Raw genomic sequence first — 21,838 nt, 5'->3', positions numbered from 1 at the left:
CTCGGGATTGGACCTTAAGGATGCTTTCAGGAAGGGAAGCTAACGGACATCAGCTGCTGATTTCTGACTCTTACACCCCCATTTCAGACTCACGCAGTGATGAAGTCAAAGCCATTCCTGGAATAAATGTGTTATTAAGAGCTGGGTCCTGCGGTGGGTACAGAGACAGAGAAGGCAACAGGATGCAAAGATTCAATGGTGACGACTTTTCAAAACTGCCCTGAGGAATTCTCTGTGCAGTGCACAAACAATGGCAAGATAGCATAATAGCGCGTGCAAAGGGCAGTCCGAGGGCAAGAGGACAGTGGGTTCCCTCCACACACGGGTCCACAGAAGTTGTTCTCAACCTGTGGATCGCCACCCCCGCAGGGGGTCACATTTCAGACTTTGCATTATGATTCATAACAGAAGCAAAATCATAGTTATGAGGTAGCAACCAAATCCTTTTATGGTTGGGGGTCACCACAACCTGAGAAACTGTGTTAAAGGGTCGCAGGACTAGGAAGGTTCAGAACCACCGCTCTAGAGGAAGCCCCAGGATGCGGGGCTGGCAGGTAAGGAAAGCCCAGGAATTGGTGGTCACAGGCAAACAGGGCTATTGAGAAATTGTTACACAGAAGGCGACTGGCCAACACGCCATGGGGGTGTGATTACAACTACCATGTGTAAAAACCAGGACAGATCGTCGGGACCCAAGGTCCCACCCAGGGGTGGAAATGAACCAACGCAGCAGAATCATCTATAAAATCTTTGCTAAATCCTCCCGAGACTCCCATGAAGAGGTGTGAGGCTCCTCCTATGTGAAAGGTCTAACCTAAGAGCCAACCCTTCTGTCACGAGGTTTTGCTTTTTGGGGAGTCCGCTTTGCCCAGTAAATACAGTTACAAGCAAGTTATACCACCGCCGTTGAGCTACAGATTCCTGCCTTTCCTCTTCCCAGTTTCTCTCTGTCCCTAGCACGTTGTCTTCGGACTGTTTCAGCAGCTCTTGGACTTTGGTGGGTGCTTGGTGTAGAGGAGAAGTGCTTTAAACCTGACCATGGCCAATTTCAAGAGACAGTATAAGTCCAGGGGATGGGCTCATCCAGGCAAAAAAAAAAAAAAAAAAAAAAGTGGGGGGGGGATGCACAGTTTCCCGGGGAGACGCGGTTCTGCGTCTGCAGCGGGAGGGTGAGCTGCACAGGGTTGGGGAGCCTTGGGGGGCAAGCCTGCTGTCTAGGCAGGAATCTGTAGGCACCAGGCTTGCTGGCAAATGACTCATAAATCAGCTACACCTTCACACTATGGCTGCTGTGATGTGCCCAGGCGTACGATGGACCCGAGCCAAATCAGCAGAAGCAACATGAGCAGCAAACAGGCTCAGGACTCTCCTCTCTAAGAGAGATGATCTCAATGAGTTAAGGAATGCAAATGTATACGTAAAATGATCCAATGTATATAGATGCAGTACGTCTGTAAATGGGTTTGCGAGTAGAAGTATTCTGTATGTAAATGAGGTGGCATATGCAAACTGCACTCTGTGTAGAGATAAGTGATTGTATAGGAATGTCTTGTGCATACAAACGAGCGGGTGGCATAGCCGTGTTGTATATGTAAATGACTGGTGTGTAAAATATGCATGTGTAAATAAATTGGTGCATGTAGACATGTTTGCATATGTAAATTCACTGATGTATGTAAATGAATTCTATAGAACGAGTTAGTGTACACGGATGCATAGTGTATGCAAATAGGGTGCCAATACAGCCGTATTGTGTATTTAAATGATTGGTGTCTAAATAATACATAAATACGTTGGTTCGTGTAAATGTGCTGTGTGTGTAAATTCACTGATGTACAGAAATAAGATGAGTTGGTGTGTAAAAGTATGTAGATACATGTAAACGTTTTGTGTATGTAAATGAGCTCATGTATGCAATGTATCATGTATGTAAACAAGTTAGTATAGGACTACATAGTATACGTAAATGAACTGATATATAAATTCGTCATTTACGTAAACATATACGTGTATTATGTATGTGTGTATGTACATATACAGGCATGTATTATGTATGCAAATAGACTGCTGTATGTAAAACACTCTGAAGTGCGTTCAGCTCTTTAGATCAGCATTAGCTATTGTCTCTACTGCACAGGAAACAGGAGCTTGTCCCTTTGACACAGGTGTTCAAATCCCAGGGCTGAGTCAGAGTTCAGGTAATATTCTGATACTCTTCCCTAAGCCAACCAGCCTGGTCCCTTAGGGAGAGCATTCAGACTCAGCTTCCGTGGGGTGACGCCTTGGCCCTTCCGGCTGACTCTTCAGTGGGGACAGGAGGAATGCACACACCAAATGGCTTCCCTCTGTATCTGCAGCTGCCCAGGCTGGTCCCTAAATGTCCTCCTCACCTATTCCACCCACCCGCTTTCTGCCCACGCTACTGTGTTTTCATCATGGACAAGCCAAGATCAAGAGGGAAGCGGCTTTGAACTGCTGGGGCTCAGTAAGCCTCCTGTCTGCCTAATGCCCACCTTGACAAACAGCCACCTCTAAGCACCCAGTGAAACACCTTCCAGGCGGCTCTCACCCTGGCTCTAAGGCATTCTTTGCTTCTCCCAGAGGGATAGAGGCTACCCACACCACCGACAACCAGGCGTCCCTTGGGGCTAGGAGGATACAGCCTCCACACGCTACCCTTAGGGGCTATGCTGTGGATTGCGCCTACCAGAGTCCAGACCTCTTTTCTCCATGGGAGTCTCGGGAGCATGAGCAACTGGCCGCTTCGGGCTGGTCACCAGAGTCTAAGGGGAACATTGCAGGGGTGGGGGCTGAGAGACATGACAGCCAGCCGGGACTGGAAGGGAGGCTGTGCTCAGAAACGAGGATGTCATGCTGCCGAGAGCAGGTGGGACAACCTGACAGCTACACGGCAGGCAGATCGCCTCAGAGGGGCGGCAGCTGACGGTCTGACAGGCTCATACTTACGCTTCTTCAGACATGTGCAGGGTCCCCGAGAACCCCCAAACAGAATGGCAGAGTTAAGATGAAGTGATATCCCAACTAAAGTTTTAGTCACAGGAGAAGTTGTTGGGGGTTAACAAGGATCTCTCCCCTCCTGACCGTCTTTGTCCAGGGGCCAAATGGGTCTCCTCCCAAGGAGGAGAAATCCCCTTGTAAACAGCAGATGCTCAGTACACTGACCTGAAATGCACACCTGCATTTTCCAATGAGTAAGTAAAAGAAGTGGTGAACAGTCAGGGCCCTTTTCCTGCACAACTCATGAGCTGGGGTAGGTGTCGGGGTCACAGGCAGGGCACCCAGAGGTGGGACGAAGGGGAGGAATGGCCACTGACCTGGGAGCTACTCCCTGTAACACAGGCAGCCTTCTACAGGCCAACAAAATGCTGGGGAGACAGATGAGGACTACTGACACAAAGGGAAAGGCACCACGGGGCCTGCCTGCCCTTACGTAGCATCTGGGGTGCCATTAACACGGCCTATCTGAACTGAAATCAGGGCAAACAGACCAATCCAAGAACGAACCAAAACCCTCGTGACTCATGGCAACAAAACTAGACTTTGGTAGGAAGAAGAGAATTCCTTCACATCTAAGTTCAGGACCAGGCGTATGGAGGAAGCACAGGGAGACTTCCCGTGCGTACAGCTCAAGGGAAGAGCGGTTTCACGTCCGTTGGCGTGGGAACTCTGCCTCCTATAGGGGATTTGAGAATCTCTGCTCTCAAATGTTAAATTGCCCAGAAAGACATACTCACTAACCTTCATCGCTTACCATCACTTTCTAAGCCTGGGGTGAGGCGACTGATGAGTGGCGCTTGGTACAGAGACTCTCCCCTACGGCCGTGGAGACATTACGTGGCTCATCAAGTACACAGGGATACAGAAGTGGCCTCAAGGGAATGTTCAGAGAAGAGAGGCAGGACGGCGACCTCACGGGGGCTCCGTGTACTGTCACCCCACGGACTGGGTCAGAACGGGTGAATGTTTGCTCAGCACCTCCCTCATGTTGGGAGACACCTAGGGGCACAGCACAGCCAGTGACGATCCCAGTCTTCAAAGAGCTCTCAGCCCCAAGGGGAATGAGGAAAAACTCAAGGCAGTACAAGAAATGCTGTGAAAGTTTAGTATGGGCTGTCATAGGAAAGCAAGAGACCGCAGAGCCCCGTGGAAAACTTCTTTAGGTTGAGGAAGAGGGTGACACCCAAGCTGAAGCTTGGAAAGAACAGGTGATCCTTACAAGGCAGGAAAGAGCCAGGCATGGTGGCTCACACCTGTAATCTCAGGAGCCCGAGGCAGGAGAACTGTCTTGAGTTTGAGGCTAGCCTGGGCCCCTTTCTTTTTCTTCAGTGAGACACCGTCTCAAACAAGAAAAGGAAAGTAACAGAAAACCAAACTCAAAGCAGCATGCACTGAAATGGACCAAGGAGGGGACAAGAGGGCCCAGGTGAGAAAAATCGTGTCCTCCTTGGAGCAGTGGAAGCTATCTATTCCTTGGAGTCTGAGTGCATCAGTGGAGGAGGTCAGGCTGGAACGTGGAAGAACTCCTGCAGCTTCAGACAGACCAGTGTAGACTGTGGCTGAAAGGCAATGGTGAAACGGGGCGGGGGTAGAGGGGAGCCAATTGGAAGTAGGTGGTCAGCTGGGTGGAAATGAGATCAAACAAACTTGAATGGGAACAGAGCGGCAGGCAGCCACTGGCATACCTAGGCTCAATGTCTATGGCACTTAAGTCACTCCTGCACTGCATTAGAGGAACATTAGAGGCCACGGTGGCTGCCGGAAGGGCTATTGGTCTTCATGTCATCCCAGCTCTGATCCTAGCACCTCAATTTTCTAGGAACCAATAAACTTAGTAGCCAGAAAATGACTTTCATTCTCCTGAAGTTTGAGGCTAGCCTGGGTTACACACAGGACATTCTGGGACAGCCTGGATATACTGTGAAATATTGCCTCAACATCAACCAATTGAAATCCAGGTAGACTTAATGCTGGAGCTGACTTGGGCCTACACCCCAACCTCTTGAGAAATAGTCCGTATACCTGCATGAAGATGCTGAGGAGGAGTACCTGGGATTCTCCACAATTTACTCCCCAAGCAAATCTCCATCCTACTGTATGGATTTATCCACCAGCAACTGTTTAGCGATTGCTACAGAATTTCTAAGGCCCCCAGTAGGGGCCCGGGGAGAGGGCTTAGCAGGTCAAGTGCCTGCCCTGAAAGCACAAGGACCCCAGTTCGATTCCCAGCAAGTGTAAAAAGCTAGCCATGGAGGCACAAGCCTGCCATCTTAGCTCTAGAGAGGCAGAGACAAGAGGAAACCTGGGCTCACTGGCCAACCAGCCCAGTTGAATGGGTGAGCTTCAGGCCAGTGAGAGCACTTGTCTCAGAAACCAGGGTGGACAGTCCCTGAGGAAGCACAAGGTTGACCGCTGACCACCACACGCACTCAGGTGCGCCCCTTCCACGTGCAAAAATGCGTACCGGAGATACTGAACGCTGGCTGGGCAGATGACTTCCCTTCACTTTGGCACGGGGTTTAGCATGGCGTTCACCTGAGCTCCAGGCACAATCCCCTCACACCTCTACTTTGGACTTCTGTTCCTGATGGTCTTGAAAGCTTCCTGCACACTGGCTACCTGGACTGACTCATGCCAGCTTTCTCCCCAGTGTCACCTTCTGTCTGATGCTCACTCCATCCCTGCTGTCCTTCCATTCACTCTGAGCTGAGCCCGCTCTTGGGACTTCACTTCTAAGGTTTGTGCCAGAAAGGACAGGAGCCTGCTGGTGAGCTGTGAGATAGGATACCTCAGAACTGCCAGCAGTTGTGGGGAACTGTGGTCATGGCTGACGAGTGATGTTACAATGTGCGAAGATGCGCAGACAGCAGACAGAGCCTAGATTCAGGTGTTCCTGGCCTGCCACTGGCCAGGAGACATGACACAGTGGCTGTCCAAGCATTCACAGGACTAGACGAGCTTTCTGTTCCTTCAAACTAAGAAAATTTCTAACTAGTGCCGCCCCTCCTCCCACCCCAGTCTCATTTCTGCCACCTCATGAACAGCAGAGGGCTCTGATCCAACCTTGAACAAAGCCTCTCACGGCTTCACTCCTCAGCAAAGCACCGCTTCCTCCTGACAGTGTTTCCGAGGACTCACATCTTAAGCGAGGGATGCTTGTGTGCTCTTTCACGATCCTGTATTAACAAAAATGTTTACGCGCTGCCAAGACTCTGCCACAGCAAACCGACTGCAGGATACTATGTGCAGAGGCAGCATATCGAAGCGTTAAAGACAGAGTGAAGTCGAGCTTTCCCTGACATCTGCGTGGCTGGCTGTCACCACAACGTGACGAGCAGCTGCAGGAATATTATGCTGTCCTCAGTAAAAAAGAACACGGGGAAAAATGTGCCAGGAAGCCAATTATCCTGCATAAATCCCAGGCTCATCTGCTACGATAAGGCAGAGCGGTGGTAACAGTAATAGGTATTTTTAGTTTGAGTTGTCTACCTAAAGCATGAGGGTTTTTTCTTCTCCCCCAACTTTTTAGAATAGAAATTTCTGGCCTCTGTAAGGTAGGAGAAAAATCTAACTTGTTTGAGTGTCCCCTAAAGTAACTTGACACTTAGAAGATAAGAAATACAAAACTGAGTGAGGGAATGAAGGATGGATGGATAGGTGGATGGATGGATGGTGGATGGGTGGATGGATGGATGAACAGATGATGGAGCATGGGTAATAGATGGATGGAGGATGGGTTTATAAAGGCAAAAGCAGAGGGAATTATCACGTATGACCGCTATGCCCTATGTTTAATGTATTTTAATTTGGGGAGTTCTATATGCCTATTTTAGTTCATTTTATATTGCTATAAAATATCTGAGGCTGTGCATTTTATAAAGAAGACGATTTTTATTTCATTCAAGGCTTGGAGGTTCAAGATGGTGGCACCAACATTGTCTTGAGTCTGAGGACACGTGGCAAGTGTATTCTCGGAACCTGAAAGGAGAGATTACACAAGCAACTGGGAAGCCAAACAGACTTGAGGGCCATGCTTCCGCTTTTAATAAAAAAAATTATATCTCACTCTCAAGGGAGCAAATGAGGTTCTGAGAGAACTCTTATTATTAATCTGCTCCTGAAGGGACGGCCCCAGTGACCTCATATCTTTCATTAAGTCCCGCCCCTTAATCAGTCTATCAGCTCTCGGCATGCATGTGGACCTTTCGGGACTAACCTATACCCAGAACATCGCACCGCCAAACATATGGCTTACGTGCAGCTAGTGTGCAGATGATCACTTCCGAGGACAGAGAGGAAATATCAGTCAACCAAGACCCGAAACCGTAAGGAGCTGTGCTTAAGAATCCCTGGAAAGGTGTGAGACAAGGCTAACTGGTGGATTAAGACCTCAGGGAGGCAGAGGTGCTGGAAGGGTGCCAGTCCACAGCCAAATTACCTTAGGGCATCTTCAGGCCCCTCCACAGCCATCTACTGCCCACCTCTGTACGGGACCTAACATCTCTGTTGCCCTTAGGTAAATTCTGTGAATTGCATAAGCAGAATTCTAGTTTCCACTAGCTGAAAAGCTAAGGATGCCATCAGAGAGCATCCAGGGCCTATAGCTGCCATCTCTCTGCTTCTCTGTAACCCGCCTCCCTTGCGTGCTCACCAGTGCATTTGAAGAGTGTCTCGGGTCACGATTTTCTTTGCTCTGTTACTGAGAACTTCATGGAATCGATACCATATTAGAACCTGGTGTTTAAGGTTATTATACTTTCTGACCAGGGTCACTCTCATTTGGCTTCAGAACAAACCATCTCTCTTGCTCCTTTGAGAAGAGAGCTGTTTGTTATGTCAATATAGCCTAAACACTCACTAGAAAGGAACTATACCCATGAAGTACAAACAAACAAGCAAACAAAAAACCGGAACACACGGTGGTACATGAAACAAAACAGAAAAGAGAGGCCCAAGGATACAGGAGATGATACAGAAAATGGACACCTGATCATGTCTGGTGAAGCAGGTGGGTTGAGACCCAGAAGGCCTTCTGGGCGATTCATGACGGAAGAAATGTGAGCTAAGGGCAGACTGAAGACAGTCATGATGGCCCTAGAAATGCCCCCTCTCTCAGGAGTGTTTCCATACACTGTATTTAAGTTTGAGTCAGAAATGTCCTCAATAGGCTCATGTATTTGAATACTTGGTCGCCAGTTAGTGGCACTATTTGGGAAATCTACAGACCTCTTAGGATGTGGAGCTTTGCTGGAGGAAGTGTGTCACAGGGGGTGGGCTTTGAGGGTTTATAATCTGCCTCCTCTCTCTCTCTCTCTCTGTGTGTGTGTGTGTGTGTGTGTGTGTGTCTTTCTTTCTCTCTCCAAGCTAGCCTCATGCTCTTGCTCTTATGCTTCCTGTGCCACCATAACTATAGCCCATATAAGCCCTTCTCCTCTGAGTTGCATTTTGTCAGGCTTTTCTATTGTAGCAACAGGAGGGTAGCTAAGACATGGTGCCCCTCCAACTCGCAGCATGCCCCTTTGCACAGACATTGAGATTCTGACTTGTCTATGCCACTGATCTGGTGTTCTCCACACAGAAATCTCAATGCGGCCAAACGTGCACTCCACCAGTGCAAGTTCCCAACGGTACTTCCCCCACTGGAACCCGTTCTGCTCTCAGGACCAACTCCCCTATCTGATGAGCTGAACTCACTTGGCCTCCGTCCTTTGCCTCTCATCCACAGCCAGCCTTCACTGCTAGGCTGTGAGAGCTGTATCTGTGAACTTGCGGAGTGTGGTGAGGGTCCAAAAACGTAGCGTGGGCGGCACTGCTGTGGGGTGGTGTGAGGCCCTGGTGCTGAGCCAGGGTGGCCTAGGAGCCTGCCACACGCAGGAGGTAGGGGTGCTCCGTGTACAGCATTAAGCTCTCACCTCCCGCTCTGACAAAGAGAGCTGAGGCCACAGCCAGCTTTCAGGTAAGAAACGAACGTTGATTTCTACCATCCCTGGTTTCAGCAATGAAACAAAACAAAAAGCAAAATCACCCTCCAATTAGCTATCGTTGGCCCAGTGCTTCCAGCCCAGCTAACAGTCGTTGCTGGTAAAAAGAATTCCTCTGCGCTCCACATGGCAACGTTGCTATCTGAATGGTTGGTTGTGGCATGGGAAACAGGTAACCAAGGGAACAGGAAAGTGACTTTGAGGGAAATCTGTGCTTAGCATTTCTGAAATGCTCCCGAATATCAGAGTTTTTGGATGCTTTATCTGGAAGGCAGAATACAAACAAATCACTACTTGTGTTTAGAAGTCATCATTATAGATTGGAGAACAAAGCTATGGCTCAAAGCTTTCGGGAAGGACACAAAGGGTTAATGTGGCTCTGGGCAGAGATGGGATTTTGATTTCAGCAACTATTTAACAATCTGAAGAAAATGTATCTTGCTTTCAAGAATGCATGCCAGCGATTTCACATCCCTAATGATACATTTCAGCTCACTGAAGCATTAGGAAGGTCTGAAAACATTTCCCATTTGATGCAAATCAGCAACAGGCAAGGACAGTGGCCTCTGGGGGGTAGGCGCCAAGACAAACTTACCAACACGTGCAGCACTGACTTTCTGTTTCTTTTATAAAACTCTGCCATCAACACATTTAAATGTGTCAGTTATAGCAAATTATGCTTAGCTTTCATCCACTATTGAGGCAGAGACATAGAAAAATCACTGGAAATGTGAGCTTAAAACAAGAGCTGCCATTCTCGTGACAGCAGCAATTATCTAATTGTGCTGAGATTGATAAAAGGTGAGTTTTGGACTAAGGCTGATAAAACATCCTGTCCTGGAGTTATAACATGTCTTATAGTGCCCTTTGGTTAATTGAAACAATGACATTTATTCCAGAGAGAATTCCTCATGTTACCTTGTGTTTTTATTTCACAAGTCACAGTGCTAATTGGGAATTGCAGGTATAGTCCAAGAAGCTCCAAGACCACCCCTAATCACGGGAAAGGTTGCTAGCTTCTCAAAAGTTCACTTATAAAAATCCTCTTCACACACACACACACACACACACACACACACCCCTTCCGTCTTCGTTTACCTAAAAATACAGAGCTAGTAGATTTGCGGTGAAAAGTAACAAAATAGGGGAAGTAGATGAAGACAGTCTTAACTCGAATTCTAAGTCTGACTTACAGTTTTCACTCCAAAGCTTCAACAAATGTCTTTTGCCCACACAAGGGTACTCAAATTGCTTCCCCTTACTGTGTCTTAGCTTTCTAACATACAAAATGTACAGGGTCTGATAAGCAGCGTTTTAGAAGATTCTGAATGTGACTAGTAAGCCTTGTTTGGTGGGATGCAGCATTGGGCACTGTCACCTTTCTGGTACACCACGGACATTGTCCTCCAGGGTAGCTCAGGTGTAGAGAAGAAGTGGGTGTGGCCAAGGACACTGCGTCTCTTCATTTCCAAGTTCTTGGCCTTTCTGCATCATTTCCTCAGCTCCCTGTCCACCCAAGACATCACAGCACTAGAGGGAATCACGTAGAGCCTTTCGACAGTTCTTCTCCCCAGAAGCGTTTAACCTACTGACAGCAGCTGCACAGAAGCCTTCACTACAAACACAGGATCTGAATTCCAGCTCCCCCCACCCCAACACACACACACACACACACACACACACATATACACACACACTCCTTGGGAATGATCCATGTGTGGAGGTCTTCACATCCAGGAGGTTTTTTTTTTTTTCAGAAGACCCAGTTCCTCACCTGAAAAGCTGTACAAAAAGTTAAGTGAATCTGAAAACGCACAATCTCCATGAAGAAATTGCCTATAAAATTCTCTTTCCCTTCACGCATCAGGGAGAGCTACGGGGGGGTGGGGGGGTTGGACAGAAGACAGCACACAGGGCTATTCCTCCTCAACAGCCTTGAGGTTCTCTCATCCAGTTTGCGTTGTGAAAATATCTGAGGGGCTGGAGAGATGGCTCAGCCGTTAAGAGCATTTACAGCTCTTCCAGAGGACCCAGGTTCAATTCGCAGTACCCACATGGCAGCTCACAACTGTCTGTAACTTCAGGATCTGACACCCTCACATAGACATACATGCAAGCAAAATACCAATGCACATGAAATAAAAAAATAAATAAATTTTTAAAAAGAAAGAAACTATCTGAGACCAGAAAACAAGGTCTTTTTTATATAGTATGTCTGTCATACTAGAAGTCATAGAAATATGCTGCCTACCCCTTCTAGCCCATCTGATGAAGAAGACAACAGAGAATGATGCCCACACAGACCCACCAGCAGAATTAAAGGCAGGGTATTAGTCAGGAAGAACCCAGGTCACTCCACACTTACTTCACAAAGGACTTTATGCCTTTTCTCTCCAGCAGACCATCCTCCTAAGAGCACTCCTCCCGTTCGCAAGAATGAGGAAGGCTAGAAGGTAAGAGCAGCATGGCTACTCAAGAGAAATGTGTCTACGAATTAATTATCGTGTGTTCCCTGCAAGAGAGTTCCTGGAAGCTAACTTCCTACCAGGGCTCAGGGACATCACATCTGGGTAACCCAGAGGTTGGCACATCCAAGAGCTGGGTGGATGTGAGAAACACACACACACACACACACACACACACACACACACACACACACACACACACACGTTAAAGAACCAGAGCAACTTTTCCACATCTCCTTCCTCTGGAGATGGCTTGGAGAAAGGGTCAAACTCATAGAGGCAGAGAGAATGAGGAAAAAAAAAACAATCACAACCCACCCCACTAATCACAACCTCATGAGCTCAGCCGAAGCAACCAAAATCAACTTAGCATGGAAAAGCATAATTGCAATTAGGGAGTGGGGAGGTCACATGGGCTTATTTCCCGGAAGAGCTAACAATTTAATTTATAGAGCTTTCAGCTGAGGCATAGTGATGAATTTGTATTATTTATGCAGCCAGGCCCACCTCTTCTTTCTCCTCAACTGTACACCGAAAATAGGAGCAATATCACAATTCATTTTTCCTGTCACTCATATGTAAGATGGAGTAGGGACAGTGAGTGACTGCTGGGCTCCAGAATTTCCCATCCTATCTGAATTTTTTATTTCATATATACTTGAAATGAATTTTAAAGATGGACTCAAGTCTTTGCTCTTCTCCCCAATAAAAAGCTTTAGAGTGGGGGAAGGGCAGACGTGGTAATGAGGAATGGGATAATTTGCATGTGCTTAAATGACCTGGACCTTGAGCTGGAAGGCAGGAGATTTTTCTCCTTGATACGACCTGAAATCACTCCTTGAAGCTGCGCTTGCCATTTCTCCTCATTAAATAAATGAGTAATAGTTACATTAGCACCTTTGGGAAACTCTTACTTTAATTTAAATAAATCTTATTGCAATCTTTCCATTGTAGTCAGGACATCAGCTAGACAGGAATGGTCTCTACTTCTATAGAGTGTCACAAGGATTTAGTAATCGAAGGACTTCTGCCCTGAAGAGGTCAGTAAATGCACAAAGGACCAGAGTTCCAACAAACACACTCTTTCTGGCCGTTTTTTCTTTTCTGCGCTACTTGTTTACACACAAAGCACAGAAAGCTTTAGAGTTGAAACTAAAGAGAGATGACACAGGACCTGGCGACACGAGCCATGTGTGTGTGTGTGTGTGTGTGTGTGTGTGTGTGTGTGTGTGTGTGTTATCAGAGGTCAAGGCACGCTATCGCTGAGTCTGAACACAATGGGGAACAGAGTAACAGCTCCAGCTTTTGTTGCCCTGGGACGCTCACAGTTCCACACCTCCACCGGTCTGCCCACATTTGGGTGGCAGTGCTTGGGGAAGACTCTTAGTGATGCCCTGCGGGGTCACAGCCAAGTGGCCACAAGTAGTGTTCACTCGTAATGAACCGCAGGGGGCTGGCTGCACACAGGATGACACAGTGGGCCCCTCCATTTCTAGAGTGGATACTTGCATGGAGGCTGGGGCTGAGCAATAGTGCTCCTTGCCTTGGAGCCTATGCTGAGACGGACATCTGCCTTACTTTCCCTTGTCGCCTCCATCAGTGGCCCCTACTGTGGAACCAGAAGACTGGAAGCCTTTACAGCTCCTTGTCTAGTGACGCAAGCATGATAAGGCCCCCTGACCTACAGTTCCACCTCACCCAATTTCTTTAGGATCCTTGCAACCCTGTGTGATTTCTTCCCTTGTTCCTGGACCCCAAGGTTCCAATTCTTGCAAAATACATTAGGGGATGGAGGTGTTGGATATTAATCACAAACTGTCACTGTTTTGGAGACACTCCTGGGGGCTGTGAGAGAAAAAAAAAAAGCCCCATCTCCTCTTTATGGCTCAGACATCTCCCCTCAGCTATTCATCTAAACTCCATGTGGGCTGCCACCAATCCAGCATAACAGCGGCCATTCCCGGCCTTGCCTTTAAATGCAGCTCTGGAGGCAGAAAACACAAGAGTTACACAGACTACCGGCTTTTCTCTAGAAACTTACAACCCCAGATGAAGAGCTGGCATTACGCCGTGACACACAACAAATGAACTTTAAACACGGCCATTAATTAATTGTGCAAACAGATTTCACAGAAAGCGCTTACTGACTTAGGAGAGAAGGAGCCATTTTCAAACAGATTACAAGTATCATTTACATAGAAGCCAAATCAATGAACTATAAACGGGGGGCTAAGCTGCTCTGACCTGACCCACTACTCACTTGTATCTGTCCACTAAGAAGGTCTTCACAGAATGAGTCAGTAGTACTTTGTTCTTTGTACGTCTGGAAACTTACAGACATGTCAAGCTAGGAATTCTGACATTCCTTTAAGTCAGGGTCCCTCATTGGTTGGAGTCAGTGCTATGTCTCTGATTGCCTGGAAGAAGACCCTAGGTTTAAGTGCTATGAGGACAAGAGTTCATCTCTGACCATCACTGCAAGCACCTGACACACAGTAGGTACTCAGGAAATACTTGCTATGTGCCAGGAGCTGTCCTGAGAACTGAAGATCCTAAGATGGCATCCTAGAGGCCCAAGGTCAAGCTTAGAACACCAAGAGGTTTTAGACAATTCAGTTAAGTTCATCTACATCAACTATATAAACAGCATCAATCATTTATGCTGTGTATTAAGCTCAACTACATTTATTTGAAATATTGAAGGGTACATCATTTTAATAGATGGATGGATGAAGCCTTTCCCACCCAAGGAGAGAAGCTGCAGTTCCCAATTATAGGGCAACATCTAAAGAGGAAGGAAAAACCCTTGGAGGGGTGGGTATGTGGGAAGATGGCCTCGCTGTGGTTTTGATATAGCAAGTGTATCTTACCACCACCTCTAAGAGAACACAGTCCCTCTAACTGTCACTTCCTGCCCTTCACTGACCCCAAGGGTCAGCACAAGTGGAGGAAGAGCTAAGCTATCATGTGTCAGCTAGAAGCCATATAGCCTCTCCTGTGACCTACAGGCTGATGCCCATGACATTTCCATAGCAAACTCAGGCCTTTGGTTGCATTTCCAAATTGCAAATGGGAGAGATAGGTAACACCTTTTAATTTCAAATGCTAAACTTATGATCTGCTAACCAGGGATGGATATGTATTGGAAGGCCCCTCAAACATAGATGCTACAGCAGTGAAATTCAGATTATTCCTGTGCTCTTGGACATGCATATTGTTTTTTTTTTTTTTTTTTTTTTTTTGCAAGTGCTCAGTCACTGTTGGCTACAAGAATCTCTCTCTGCTATTCTGCTCCTGGGCCTTAGTGGCTGTCACCTGTGCACTGGAATTCCGGGGAGGACTTTAGGGATGTGGACAAAGGGCGCAGGAGTCCTTAAACAGAAAGCATCAACCTGGTCCCATCTCAAGAAAGGTCCATATAGACTCTGTCAGGTCAGCGTGAAGGCAGCATTTCTGTTATGTCCCACTGTACATGTCCTAGATAGGGTCACAGTGGAATATATGAGTACCCTGGGAGAGCAAAGTGTCGGGTATGTTTCCCAAGAGATGCCATCAAGAGATGCCATGTAAATTCTTATAGAAGGAAGGGTAAGGTGTTAGTTAGAAGTAAGAGCAGGAGAGGGGAGGCAGCAGGCCTTCACCTTGCCCCCCTGCCAAACCTCTGACATTCGAGTCCCAACCATTTGGTTAGCAAAACAAATGTCCTTGCACATTTAAACATGTTTGTGTTGTGATGCCTTACAGCGTGTGTGCTTATCACAGCTAAAGAAGGAAATTCCCACACTCACTGAGACCCACCGGACCTGGAAATTTTCTTAGTTGACACTCATCTGCCCAGAAACACCATGGGAAATTCCAGAACTGGATGCTTTCTGTTACAGTAGCCATTGCTCTGTCTATCCTCATTTTGAATTCAGTTCATTTTGGAAGAGAGAACCATGAAGCAAGGGCTTTCTCAGTGGGATGATGGTACTGGGGGTCCGGAATGGAAAGAGGGGAAACACAGAGAGAATGGGGGCACTTGGCAAAGGATGCAGGGTCATTCTGGAGGGACCATGGTCATCTGGGCACCACAGACAGGGGCACAACCACGTTCTGGTGTCAAGAGCACATGCGATAGTAAAATCACAGTCTGTACACTTGTCTCTGCTTTCTTTAGCATGGCCAGCTACTTTCTGAAGCACAATCCAAGGCCAAAGTCAACAAGTCCCACGTTTTGGGTACCAAGGAGCAGAATCACCACAGCTCTCCAGCTGCATGCTTATATGAGCTCCAGATTATTTCTCCTGCTGAAGACGAAGCAGTAAATTACTTTACACAAACACTCATCTTGGGAGATAAAGAGTTAAGAGTTGACATTTAGAAATAAAGTTATCATATAGGAGGCCCAGCGATATCCTGTAACAGACTTCCCTTGCGTCTTTCTATGGCCTCCTGACAACCCCCCGTTGTATTTCTTGGCTGGTAAGTCAGCTGAAATGTTCCCCAGAACTCACACCGGTGGTCTGGTTCAGACGCAGAAGTCAGCACTTCATGGAAGGGACAAAGATTCAGAAGAGCCACAAGGAAATCATGGAGTGCCTTCATCTTGCCTCCCTGTGGAGCTTTCCCTGGGCCCCCTGCCTCTGCTTCCAGCTTTTGTGTCTCTGTTTTTGAAATGGCTGTGGTCCTGTTCAACAATGCAGAGCCATCTCCCTCCTCACCCAAATCAAATCAGATCCCTCAACTTAATGTACTGTTCAATCTGTGTGACCACGGAGACCTTACGGTCTCTAGCTGCCAAGACTATGAACAGTAGAAATGAAGAGACCTTGCAGATCTGTGCCACTTCTCCACACAAAGTTCCATTAAAAACCAGGCACAGTGATAGAAGAACACAGATAAGATCTAACTATAGCAACGTACTGCAGTAAAAGTTATTCTGAGCCTCTTTGTTGTTTATTTCTAGGCTTCCCTATGGTGATTTTCAGTCAGAGGTTGACCCTGGGTGAGTCAAATGCAGAAAGTGGGGATGCTGCTACCTCCAAACCAACTTCGTTGTGTCTCTTTTTGTCCCTGGTACCTCGTCATTGTAGCAAACGAGAGCCTACAGCAAAGACAGTGGCGGCTGGTACTTACCTTGCCCATGCCAGGAGTGTCCTTCACCTTATTGACAGCCCTCAGGAGACAGGGTGGGGCCGGGGGTGGCGAGGTCTGCAGGATCCCGCTGAAGCTGGTAGCAAAGAGCGGAGCCTCTGCAACAGAGGGGGTCGAAGGCCGGTGTTTCTTCTTCTTAGATGACAGATTTAACTTCTGGGCAGCTCTGCACAGGGACAACAAGCAGGAGATGGTGGTACAATCAGATGCGCTGGGCTTGCTACTTTCCCCCTTCCTCTTTAAAGATCCCCTTGAATTATCCCTCTGCCTTCATTCTCAGCACCCTGTTGCCCTGCGCTACCACACAAGGAACTTAAATTAATAAGCTACGTAATCATCGAGACAGGAGGAAGGAGCTCTAAAACCACATGGTCCTAAGATCACAAGTTACAAAGACTTGTTTGTTCTCTGCAACACTCAGACTGAGCGTGAATGAAGCCAGTCATCTTTGGGGATCTGCAGTACCTATTCCGTTAATCACCCCCCTCCCCGCCCCAATTGCTCTGGCATAAGCCCAACTGTGAAGAACAGCCATATGAGCTCATTTAGAGATTTTTACACCTTGTAAAACCCAAGCCAGTCTGACGAAGAGCCTGGTGGTGATCAACTGGGGAATGCCCTGCTCGTGGGAGCAGAGTACAAACCCTAGTGGACTGGAGAGGCTCACAGCACACCAGCGTGAGAAGCGAACAGTGAGCCAGAATGTCTGCTGTAATGAGGTGCAGGGCGTGAGACCACCGTCTCCTCAGATAACGGGCTGTGGGGTAGGGCAGTCTTCAAGCACAAGATGCTTTTTACGGGCAAGGACAAGGAAGGAGGGGGTCAAGGTAACCAAGCAGCACAGAGGGTCCAGATGGGGACAAATGGGAGGGTGTGGTTGCCAGCATCATTAATAACACTGGCTGTTCACACCATGTCTTCCATCATTCAAGTGCACTGTAACACTTAGGGTCCGATAATCCTGCTATAGAAATGACACAGACAAGGCAGACGAACGGTGGTGTCAGACAAAGGCATTTCACACATCCCATTAGACCTATCTCTTAATTAATTCTTGGTGGATTATACCGTACCATCTCTTTCTATGTAAATATATAGGTATATATGTGGTTTTGACAGGGGAGGGAGGAGGAGATGCAGCCCTAATTAGCCTTTAATTCTTCATGTGTGTTTGTGGTGTGCATATGTGTATAGGTAGGTTTGCATGTGTGTGAAGAGGAAGACCCGTGTGTGGGTGCCATGCATGTGGAGCCCCAAGATTGACATCAGGAATTATTTTCTATGCCTCTTCTGCCTTTTTAATGAGGCAGGATGGCTAGCTCACGGGGGGAGGGCATTTCCGTCTTCTGTGGCTAGACTGACAGGTGGCTCACAACAGCTGATGTTTACACGGCTTCTGGGAATCTTAACTTTTCCTCCTTTCTCTTAAAGATCCCCTTGAATTATCCCTCTGTCTCAGTACCCTGCAGCTACTGGTATCCTAAACTAGGAGAGCGGGCATACACCACCATAGCCCGCTCACACTGGACTCTCCTGAGAATTTTGATTTTCTTATTTAGTTGTTAAACACTTGAGTTTTTGCCTCAAAATAGTGGTTTTCAACCTATGAGTTGTAACCTCTTTGGCAAACCTCTGTCTCCAAAAAACACTTACATTATGATTCATAACTCTAGCAAATTTGCATTTATGAAGAAATAATGAAAATAATTTTTTGGTTGGGGGGTCACCGCAACACAAGGAACTATGTGAACGGATCACAGCTCTAGGAAGGTTGAGAACCATCGCCTCAAAACAAAAGGACCGCCATGCTTTATCCCACAGGTCAAATCGTCACAACGCACCCACCCTTCCCAGTAGTGATATAATGGGTGAGCCAGGGGTGGGTGGGAAGACAAGGGGAGCTCAGCACTGTTTCTGGGCCTCCCTGACCCACTGCCATATCCTGATCTGGAAAGTTGGTCTTAATTTTGTACCAGTAAGGACCGTTTTTGACAAATCCCTACAGCTAAGGGACTCCACCTGCAAAACCCAGCAAGAAGCTTTATCGTGTCAAACGCTTACCCGTCCCCAGCTGCGAAACCGAAGCTCAGTTCCAAGGCTAGTGAAATGTTGAGGGAAAGGATGCAGCAGGAGTAAGAACTAAATGGAAAAAGAGCTCCGAGTGCCAAACTAGGGAATGCTGAAGTCGCTCTCCTGGGGGACGGTGGGAAATGGGGTCTTGGGAGGGGCTTTTCCGTGATGCCTTCTCTCCCAGTCAGGGAAAGGAAGAAACGGGCCGACTACCCCTGCACCCATCCTTTTTTGCACAGTTCCATGACTGTTCTCCCCAGTGGATTCCATCTAAAGTGAAGAGTAGACCGATCTCTTCCACAGGAGCCCACTGTTTCTCTGACTGGTTCCTGACACTCACTTCCTAGGTGACCTGCAGCTCGGGTGTGTGTGTGTGTGTGTGTGTGTGTGTGTATGTGTGTGTGTGTGTGCAGGAGGCAATGACAGGAGCCAAAGTGTAGCGTGCCTCACCTCATTTCACACGCCCTTGCTGCTCCGAAGTCAGGCAGCCTTCTTCGCAGGGAGCTAGGCTGTGTGCGTGCATGTGTGTGTGTGGGTTGATGTGTGCACATGTAAGTGCGTGTGCGCGTGTTGTGGATGAAGGCATCAAAGGTGGTACTTATTTGCTTAGATCCAGGATTCTTTGCAGAGTAGGGACTGGTCATGGCTGTGGCCACCCGCTGGCCAACACTACCTGGGGCAGGAACGGCTTCGAAGACGTGTCTATGCCCCCTCCATTCCCTGCCGTGTCCCCCGGATTAGGGAAACAGGCTTCCCTGTAGCTAACGCACACTCAGGGTGCCACTCAGAGGTGTCCCTCCCACTCTCTGCTCCATCCGTCCGTCCGTCCGTACAGCACGCCAGCCCTCAACTCTTTCTCTCTCTCAGAAAAGCCGAGCACATGTGATGTGTCCCCAGCTCGCTGCAGTGCTGTCCTCACTCATGTGATCCAAACGCCCAAGCCCTTGCCTTTCGTTCTTCCTAGCTTGTTTCAGCTAGGCCTCTGTCCCCCAGCCCTCAAATGCTCAGACAGCTTACCAACAACTGCCATGCCTGTCACGGCTTGACCTGTCAGAGCCAAGAAGGCATCCCTGCCCCTTGTCCATCTCCCCACCCACCCACCCCCGAGTCTCCGGGACAGCCTATTCTCTTGCAGCATCCTTCTCACAGGGGACACTGGGCTCAGCCCAGGCTTCTGCCTGCAGTCAGTAGTGCTGGCTTCCCCAGCCTGTGACACGGGGTTCTGTCCAGCTCTCGTTCAGAGCTCCCTGTTTATTTATCTGAATGCCTCTTACGCAATCCCACTTGAGGATTCACCAAACATCTCTAACAGCCGTAAGACTGAAAGGCTATCTCCTTCCGCACAGCTCCTCGTTCTCACCGCTCCGCCTCAGAATAAAACCACCCCACCCTTCAGGCCCCCAGACCTCGACACGTACCACATGCCTACTCCACCTCAAATCGTACTTGGTATAATTTAAACTAGACCCAAGACCCCCCCTTACCACCTCGGACCCTCACGTTTCCTATCTCACCCAGCACATGCTGCTTCTTTTTTATTATTAATTAGGCAATAAACATTTGCCTAATTAAGAAATCGTCTCAGAACTCTTACAGTACATTTCCTCGTCCCATTCCTAGCCCTGCCCCCGGGGAGACTCACCCCCTTGCCTCCTTTCAATCTGCTTTAGGTTACTTTACCACCCATTTATCCTGCCCAACACGGATATACTATCTGCAAAAATGTTCTTACAATCTGACCCTGTCAACGCCACTGTTGAGAGGTGGGGTCGGCTGGTCCTCTTCCTGAACCATCGAGGAAAGCTGAAGTTGCCTTGACTCACAAAACGTGATGGAGGAGCTGATGTGTGACTTTCAAGGTCGAGTTGCCAAATGCAATGTGGGTTTTGTAAAGGCCATGAGGAAGCCCAGATCACGTGGACAGGGTTGTGTGGGCTCCAGACGGCAGATTCATGGGTAAACTGTCCTTTAGGTGATTTCTGTCACATTTCCTGCCACAGTCTCAGATACCATGGAATGCCACATTGTGTCTGAATTTCTGACCCCCAGAAACCGTGGTAGCTAAGAAATGATCGTGATAGTGAGCCACTGAATTAGGGGTGATCATCACAGCCACAGGAAGAAACTTGCTCACTCTCTCTGGAGCGGCTCTTTCCTCAGGACTGAGGGCTTCTTCTTGTAGGGAGAGACAGGCTCACAAATCCCAGGGAACTCATGGGGCTCATGCCATGAGACCCCTCCCAGGGTTAGCTAGGCAGTGCAGAGCTGAGGAGACCTCATGACACAGTCTGCAAATCATATGGGGGGTCCCAGGGATGCAGCTTTCAGAATCATCACCCATGCTGGGGTGGGCTTTGGAGTGATGCATCTCTCCCCAGTCCGCCATGCTCCTGTAGTGACCCCTCCTCCAAACCCCTGTGGGTGACCTCTCACCATGCCCCTGTGAGTGACCCCTCATAATAAACTCACTGGTTTCTCAAGGTGGACTTGGGTGGAACTGTGCCTTTGGAGGTGAGTAGAAATATGTGCCCCAGGAAAAGCACCACCACCTCCCAAAGTTCCAGTTCCTGTTACTTTGATCACTCAAGACTCTGACCTTCTCATGTAGCACATTGTTTACTTGGCCATTTTGTTTATTATCTATTGACCTTATAGAATAAACACCCCAACAGGGCAAAGTCAAGAAACACAAAAAAATGTTTGTTGGATGACTAAATGACTGAAAGAGATTGGAGTTATCCCAGAGAAAAGAAAACTGAAGAAAGAGAAAAGAAGGACCCTCTAAAATGAATTAATTAATTATAAGGAAAACCAGCTTATTTTGTTCCCTGCAGAAAGAGCAGTGGGCATGGTAGAAACAAAAGGACCACCTCTAAAGATGCTAAAGAGGAAAAAATGGCAAATGGAAGAGCTTATGGAGCAAGGATGCTAAATGTGTTTACAGGCCACTCTGAATCTCAGAGGAAGAGGCAATGAGGAAGACGTTTCCGCTCCTAACAGGAAATGAAGCCGGCTCTAGCGGCCCTTCAGTACCTAACCTGAGTCTGAACAAACAGCTTCTTCAGACACTGCTGGTTAACACTTGTCACCTTGACCAGAACTAGAGACCAGCTCTCTAGTTCTGGTCAAGGGGGATGTCTCTGGGGTGCCTGTGAAGGGGGCTTAGGT

At 47.9% G+C, this 21,838-nt stretch overlaps 1 protein-coding gene across 1 annotated transcript in view; it reads right to left on the bottom strand.

The window, feature by feature from the left end:
- Positions 1-21,838, bottom strand: part of Kif26b (kinesin family member 26B) — a 399,468-nt gene that overhangs the window by 89,440 nt on the left and 288,190 nt on the right. Inside the window, exon 5 of the mRNA XM_055608810.1 lies at positions 16,583-16,766. Within this exon, the coding sequence (XP_055464785.1) occupies positions 16,583-16,766 (184 nt within the window). The remainder of the gene's footprint in view (positions 1-16,582; positions 16,767-21,838) is intronic.

The sequence above is a fragment of the Psammomys obesus genome, unplaced genomic scaffold (assembly GCF_907164565.1).
Source record: "Psammomys obesus unplaced genomic scaffold, mPsaObe1.curated_primary_1811, whole genome shotgun sequence".
Classification (NCBI taxonomy): Eukaryota; Metazoa; Chordata; class Mammalia; order Rodentia; family Muridae; genus Psammomys; species Psammomys obesus.
The sequence above is the reverse complement of the archived record's forward strand: the minus strand, read 5'-3'. Positions and strand labels throughout refer to the sequence as shown.